This window comes from Gavialis gangeticus, unplaced genomic scaffold (genome assembly GCF_001723915.1).
Source record: "Gavialis gangeticus isolate Ggan-Ray unplaced genomic scaffold, GavGan_comp1, whole genome shotgun sequence".
Lineage (NCBI taxonomy): Eukaryota > Metazoa > Chordata > Crocodylia > Gavialidae > Gavialis > Gavialis gangeticus.
Genome location: NW_017728993.1, coordinates 50,392,270 through 50,400,109, shown reverse-complemented (window position 1 = coordinate 50,400,109; position 7,840 = coordinate 50,392,270). Strand labels below are relative to the sequence as shown.

At 39.3% G+C, this 7,840-nt stretch overlaps 1 protein-coding gene across 3 annotated transcripts in view; it reads left to right on the top strand.

Annotated features, from left to right (window-relative positions):
• Positions 1-7,840, top strand: part of TPR (translocated promoter region, nuclear basket protein) — a 68,388-nt gene that overhangs the window by 2,421 nt on the left and 58,127 nt on the right. For all 3 annotated transcript variants that reach the window (XM_019501726.1, XM_019501724.1, XM_019501725.1), the window contains exons 2-8: positions 700-804; positions 1,243-1,316; positions 2,386-2,482; positions 3,058-3,161; positions 4,086-4,250; positions 4,514-4,606; positions 5,228-5,308. In XM_019501726.1, coding sequence (XP_019357271.1) covers positions 700-804; positions 1,243-1,316; positions 2,386-2,482; positions 3,058-3,161; positions 4,086-4,250; positions 4,514-4,606; positions 5,228-5,308 — 719 coding nt within the window. The remainder of the gene's footprint in view (positions 1-699; positions 805-1,242; positions 1,317-2,385; positions 2,483-3,057; positions 3,162-4,085; positions 4,251-4,513; positions 4,607-5,227; positions 5,309-7,840) is intronic.

Sequence of the window (7,840 nt, the reverse complement as noted above, 5' to 3'; positions counted from 1 at the left end):
CCCCCCCCCCCCCCCCAACAGGGGCTACAACCCTCTAACAGGGACCAAAATCTGCTCCCAGACATTGCTCTCCAAGCTGCCTGACAGCATATCGGCAGTTGGATTGGCATCGGCTGATGTGGCTCTTTAAAAATCGTCTATCAGTATCGGCCCAAAAAATCTCTATCAGTGCATCCCTAATATTTGCTGAGCTTTTTGCTACTATTATTCTGTAGCTTGGCAAATATATCTTACACAAAACTTTTATTTAATAAAGAAAAACTAGAATTACTACTTGTTTATAGGTCATAAAGGTTTTCTTCTAGAAGTACTTTGAGCCATTTTCCAAGTTAAGCACTGACATATACCCAATTATATGCAGTTTTAGAAATAAGCTATAGTGTTGTAAGAACTGTTAAACTAGCATCACCATGTCCAGTTAAGGTTACTGCTACTAAGACAGAAATAGTTACATAAGTACAAAAACTGTAGACAAACTCTTTGTGCAACACAGAGAAATACAAAATAAACTTCTCACCAAAGTAGAACAGCATAAACAATGCTGGCAATAGGTATCAATGTATCAGAAGGCTTGAAAAAGAAAATCCAGTTTTTCTTCAGATTCTATGGCAATAGTATTATTTCTGGATGTTTTCCTGACGGATGGTTTTCTGATATGGTGTTTGTGAAATAGCACTGACATAATGTGTCGTTCTGCAGAACAACAATACTTTGAAGTTGAAAAACGTCTGGCTCAGAGTCAGGAAAGACTTGTAAATCAGACACAAGAATGTCAGACCCTCCGTCAGGAGTTAAATAAACTAAGTAAGTATGTAGTATTTAAATAAACTAAATATGTTGTATTTTGTAAGTTTTTCCTTAAATCTTCTGAAATTGTTTTGAAATGCTTAAAAATGTATGTCAGATAAAAATCAATAAAATAAGTTGTCATTCACATCTGCACTCTACACTCAATTGCGCTGGAGTAAAACAGCCTTGTGTAAGTTAAAAAACTGAAGTTCAGATTGAGGAGATCCTTATGCCCAAAAGGGTTAGCTTGGAGACTCCCTAACATTGATTAGCTGTAGATTCTTTAATATTAATAAGAAAACCACTGAATACATAGCTATGTTATTTCATTATTTTGTTGGAGAGGGGGAAATGTTTAATTCTTGTCAGACTTGAAAAACCACGAGTTAACTAAATAAATACTTCAGCTTCATTTTTTAACACTGTTTCTTACTGTTCCATATTATACCATAGATGAACAGTTGAAGTCCCTGAGTGAGAAAAACAAAGAACTAGAAGCTGCTCAGGATCGCAGTGCAGCCGTCCAGGTACAAGAAATGCTGTATATAACCGTATAAAGCAGTAGTTTTTTTTAATTATTTTGGAATACCTGGTGAATGTTTTGTCTGGTGTCTGGTGGTAGTAATAACTTATCTGATACATTCATCAAGCATATAGATTAAAGCCAGTAGGGCCTCATGTGCACTAACAACTTTTAATCTTTTTAAATATTTAATGCCATTTTTTGACCTTTAGCTCAGTTTGAGTGGCTTATACTAGTTCAGTTCTTAAATTTGTTTAGCTTAGATTCCTTAGGTCAGGTCTGTGGGGCTGCATTCAGGTAGCAGTTCAGGTCCAGGGGCATACAGTTGCACAGTGCCTCATTTGGGCAGCACTGCACCAAAGGTGCATGACAACAAAGATCCAGGCGCATGTCACGGCACAGAGATCTGGCCAGGTAGCATCACAGAGCTGGAGGCAGGCAGTTGAGCAGAGATGCATTTAGGAGCGATGCAGACATGAAAAAATGACTGTAGGCTGCAGCCCTCTGTCTCCACATTGCCACCCAAATGTGACTGTACAGCTGCACACCTCCGGCTCTGTGCAGTATGGAATGGTGTCTGGTTGGTAGTACCAGGTGCATGTGGCAGTGTGCAGCTCTGTGTGTGCATTTTCAGTAGCCCACTAGAGTATTGGTGGGCCTGGTGCAATGGTTCCATGGGCTGGATCTGACCTGTGGGCAGTATATTTGCTCTAAGGAAGTCTCAGGGTGCTCAGAGGAGTGGCAGTAGTTCAGTAGGAGACATCTTTTCCTCTGAACTAGAACTAAGTATATTTATTAGCATAGAGCTGTAAAACAATGGCAGATGCAAGATTCCATTTTTTTTCTGAGTCAGTAACAAATATGCTTGCACTATTCCCATGTAGTCTATATTTTTAATACTTCCACTTTATCTTGCATGCTAAGATTGATAGTATGGGGGTGGGGGTTTGCGTTGAGTATGGTTAAGGTGATGACGTGTGCTTATTATCTGTGGATAATAATTTACTAGTAAGTTTAAATAATACCTGTAGGGTTCAATGAGAACTAAAAACATTTTTGTTATTTAATTTAAGAGTAAGCTTACCAGAGAAAAAGAAGAATTGGAAGCTGAAAAAAGAGATTTAGTTCGAACAAGTGAGAGACGATCCCAAGAAGTTGAACATTTAAATGGTATGACCAGTGAATATATTTAAAGCGTAATAAGCGTAGATTACTTTATGGTGCAAAAAACCCACCTGCTTCTAGGATTATACTTAAACCTAAACTGCATAAGGGTTCTCTCTACATTTTTAATGGGTAGTTCTTAGCATTATAGTAGAAGGGGCAGGGAATTAGTAGAGGGAAATAGAGAAAATGTAGGCCGCAGTACTCTGCTGTCTAGAAATGGCTGTGCTGGTTTCAGATGGGTTGGTATGTTCATACTGCCTAGTAGAATACTGTATACGGATACAGGCTTGGTTTTTGGGATGTGTAGAGCTACTTCTCAGCTAGGGTAATTACCTCAAATGGGTCAGTGTGTTATTGTGACAATCCTGGGTGTCTTCATTGGCAGGTGGACCTGCAGTTGGAGAAGGTCACAGAAAAATACAGTGCCTTGATAGATCATATTAAATTCTAAAGACCTATTACAGCGCAAACTTGGAAGCATTTTTCTAAACTAACTTTCCTTACGCATAGGATGGCTGTTAATTTACAACAGTAACTGGTATCACTTAAGTATTTTTTTCTTTCCTTTTTTTTTAAAGAGGATGTTAAACGTTTAAATGACAAACTCATGGAAGCAAATGCAGAAAAAGTTAAACTTCAGTTAAAGCTAGATGAACTTGAAACATCAGATGTCTCTGTGAAGGTGAGTAGTGTTTTACGTGTGCAGTGATAGCTGTAGTAGTGATGATTAGAATTTCAACAATGTACTTTTCTGTGGGCACGTTTAAAGTTTGTATTATTTTTGTATGAAAATCATTCTTCCCTCAAATGATTGACGATCCTTATTGTTAAATTAGCCCATCATGAATGTGTAGCCAAGGGTCATGGTGTGGGGAGCACCTGCCAGCTACATGGCATGAGGCGTGGCCTTGGGGTGTGCCTCACGCTATGTGTGGGGTGCAAAGCGCGCAGCTGTACAGTGCTCCCCACATGGCACCCTGTGGCCACGTGCCACCGCGCCCCCCTCCCCGCTCAGCACACCCTGTGGCTGCAGCTGGCAGTTGCTTCCCATGGGGGGAGGAGGGCGCGGCCACAGGGTACCACGCAGGAAGCGGGCATGGGGGGCATGCCCTGCCCTGCGGCCATGTACTGCAAGTAGTTGGGCACCTTTGTAGCTGCTGAAAAGGAGAGATTTTCCTCACTTCTTTCTCCTCCCTGTACAGATCAAAGTCATCCCTGTGCAGGCCAGGGAGCAGAGCTGGCATGGTTCAACTTGTCACTGTGGTATTGCGGATGGGTTGAACTGAAGAGAAATTCACAACCCTGATCTCCTCTTCCCTCCAACTGCCTTACACAGACTGAAGTGGTCCCGATCTGTTCAAGGGGCTGGTGGTAGGGGTAGCACAGCTGGACCCATCCTGGTGCTGGGTTGAATCCAGCTATGCAGAAATGAGCCCCTGCCTCCTGCACAGAATGGGTTTTTCCTGGCACAGGTGTAGTCCACAGCTTCTGAAACCCCAAATAATAGCAGTTAATATGCTCACACAAAGGAAGGTTTTGCAAAAAAAAAAAAAATTGTTACACATGCAGATCTACTTAGCTTTATCTGTTGCAATTTTACTTTTAGTACCGTGAGAAAAGGTTCGAGCAAGAAAAAGAATTGTTGCAGAATCAGAACAATTGGCTAAATGCAGAGTTGAAAGCTAAAACAGATGAACTCTTGCATATTGCCAGGGAAAAGGGAAATGAAATCTTGGAGCTGAAATGTAGCCTGGAGAACAAAAAAGAGGAGGTAAGATTACAAATGGAAAAAATAATTTTATTAATAATAGTCTTTAAAAAAATTAGATCAAGACAGCAGTTTTCTGGAGTCTATACTCTTTGAATGAATCATCTTTTGAAAACTAGATGTTTCTTGTAGATGTGTTTATGGGAGTGATGTCCTTAGGGAAATTTTGGCCTTTGTGGTGGTGTTGAACTTAGAAATTGTGAAAAATGTACATGGTTCAAAAAGCAAAATAAATATCATGGATCTATCCTCTGTCATTTACACAGGTTTCTAGAATGGAGGAACAAGTAAGTGGTTTAAAACAAACAAATGAAAATCTACAGAAACATGTGGAAGATCTTTTGAATAAACTAAAGGAGGTAAGAAGATGTCTTAAACTGTAACTTACTTTAATCTTGTAACACTAACTTTAGAATTACTTTTGATGATAAAGATTTTTATCAGCTATACTGCCTTGCAGAAAATTCAGTAGTGTGTTCTCCAAAGTGCCTCATTTTGTAAATTTATTGCTGGGGTTGCCAAAGTTTTAAGGTGATTTAGAATATTCTTCACAGTAAGGGTGGCCAAAATTTGGAATGGGCTTCCAAGGAAGGTGGTGCTCTCCCCTACCTTGGGGGTCTTTAAGAGGAGGCTGAATAGGCATCTGGCTGGGTTCATCTGACCCCAGCACTCTTTCCTGCCTAGCTAGGGGGTTGGACTCAATTATCTGTTGAGGTGCCTTCTGACCCTAGCTTCTATGAATCTATGAATTGCATGTTGCGATACCTGGGTACATCAGGGAGAGTTTCTATAGGACTGAAAAACAAATTAAGTTTATTAAGGGCAACACTCTAATGTCAAACATATTTGATGGAGTGAAGAAGGAAGGCCAGTTTAAAAAAAATAGTTATTGTATGTTAACTTCACTTTGACTTAGGACATGAAAAATTAAATACATGTGAAACAGAAATAATGCTATTACTGTTGTTCTTATTGATCAGGCAAAAGACCAGCAATCTGGTATGGAGGGAAGATTCCATAATGAGCTAAATGCCCACATAAAATTATCTAGCTTGTATAAGGTAAGTTGAAGGATGTTAAATACACTTGAACTTGACACTAGGTTCAAGGTTTGACGAATGATGCAGATCAAAACATCTTCCAAATCTATATTTCCACCTTAGCATTTCATTAATATGAGCATTGTGTTAATAATTTAGTTTCTTCTGATCAATGAGTAGTGACACTTATATAATAAGAATATTAATTAAAGTACAGGTCAGTTGAGAACTTTCTGAATGTGTAAGATACGAGTCCTAGCTTTTACATTTTGAAAGAAGGGAAAGGGGAGAAATGTGCTCTGTTGATTTGGCCAAGTGTCTAAAATGTTGCTTACTTTATAGATTGAGGGTGATGTTGATATATTTTTATAAGCTTATTTTGCCCAATGAAAATTTGCCATTCTTCTTCATAGTGTTGATTTAAAAACATTATTTAATTCACTGTATTGCTGCTTCTTAGTGTGTAAATGTGAATTATAAAACATAATGCTCACACAAGCATTATCAATATATTTGTAGTTGACTTTGTAATAAAATTTTCTTGTGTGTGTTTCTTTGATGACCAGGGGTCAATGTTCAGGTTGAGAAGAGAATTGGTTGTGGTACATCAGCTTGGAATAAGTCTATGTAAGCCTATAGTCCCTTCATAATTTTAAATTTTATACCTACTCACTTACATGAGGCCCTTCAGAAAGGTTACCACCAATTAACTAAAAGTGTGAACCTAATGAATATATCTTAAAGTACTTTAAACCATGTGTGAAAACTGATCTTCAGAAGTGGTCTCTGTTTATAAGCTACAGCAAACTTAAGACCAGTTTGCTTCTGAATGAAAGCACTCACATAAGTGTTTAATGCACTTTCAATTTTTAGCTTTCCTGAATCTTCCTGTGTAGACAAGACACAGAATCAAATGTAATAGAAATAAGTGCTTTTATTTCAGCTCACATCTATACAAAAAATACAAATGGAACTGTAGTATTTGCTGTTAATAACAGCTTGCTAGATATGCTTTCTATTGCTGAACTACTTTTATGTATACTTACTTAGATACACACGTGTCACACTAATTGGATACCCTCACACACGTAAGCCATATATATACATTTGTATGTATGTACGTCAGGGGTAGGCAACCCCCCGTCACAGGTGCCAGAGCATGGTGCGCACAGGCTTTTTTACTTGGCATGTACAGCAAGGATCTGGTGCTTCATGGCTCCCCCGCCATCCCCCCGGCACACCGACATCTTACAAGTCGAGGTTGCAGGTGTTTTGGGCACCCTGCCCAAAAAATGTTGCCAACTCATGATGTACATATATATATAAAACATAACTGCCTTGTTTAACCAGGCTTATTTATAGTGTAACAAGATTTTTATAAAGGATAACATGCTGTTATTCTCAAAAAAAATCTATAAAATAACTGTATGCCCAGTAGCAAATGGTTACATCACAGGACTAGATGTTGAAAGATCTGGGTTTCATTTTGAGCCATCTCATTTAGTTTTCAGCAAGGAACTTGAGACCACCTTGTAAAAAGTAGCCTCTGACTAGTGCTACAACTTGTGGATGCCCATCTTTTCACTAAAGGCCTGATGTTTCAGAGGTGTTGAATTCAGTATAGGCTTCAGATGGAGATTTATCTTACTCATGAGCTTCAATCCTATCAGTTTAAATTTAAATTAAAAAATTAGAAGACGCTTTGGAAAAATTGGACATTAACATCTGTCTCCAGCTAAGTAGCTAAGTAGAGATATTCAGTTTCTCCTGTGAGAGGAGTGGAGCTGGGGAAAAGACTCCCTGTCTTCCTGAGACCAGGGTCACCCCAATCCTGAGAAACCACGGTGGGCAGATGCTTCCCCTGTCCTGTAAACTAAAAGGTGAAGGGAGCAGCAGCCCTCTCTCCCTACCACTTCCCCAGACCAAGCAGTCCCCAGTTTGGGGAAGAGGCACAGAAACTGGTATGAGAAGCAGGCAGGTAGCAGCTGATGGCTGCTTCCCTCCCAGTCTACGGGCAGGGTGGAAACTGTTGCCCCCCTCCCCACCTTCTCAAGATGAGGGTGACCCTGGTCTTGGGAAAGCACAGGAGCCTTTCCCTGAGCTCCACAAGCCAGGAGAAAATGTACAGACATTCAGTCTCCGAGGATAGACTTTCCCAAGGGCAATTTAATCCTGATAGTTCCAGGATTATTTTTTCCCAGAGCAGCCATTTTTGCTCAGAGTGGAAAAAGTCTGAATGTCTGTACGCTTTTGGTTTCACTGGGAGAACTGATTCTCCCAGCTGAAACTGAACGCCTATACATAGTCAATGTTTAATCATGTAAGGATGATCAGCCTTAAATACTTAACTTGCTCTAAATTGTGATTGTTTTTGTTTGATTTTCGTGTTTTGATTTTTTTTTTTTTTTTGATTGTTAAAGAGCCAATATAAACAGTAACATTACCCAAAGGAATAAATGCTAATATGTTTGAAGTAGTTTTAGGTTAAATGAATAACTGTATTCTTTTATGAGCATAGCAGTGGCTTGCCAAGTTAGTGACAAGGTAAGTAGT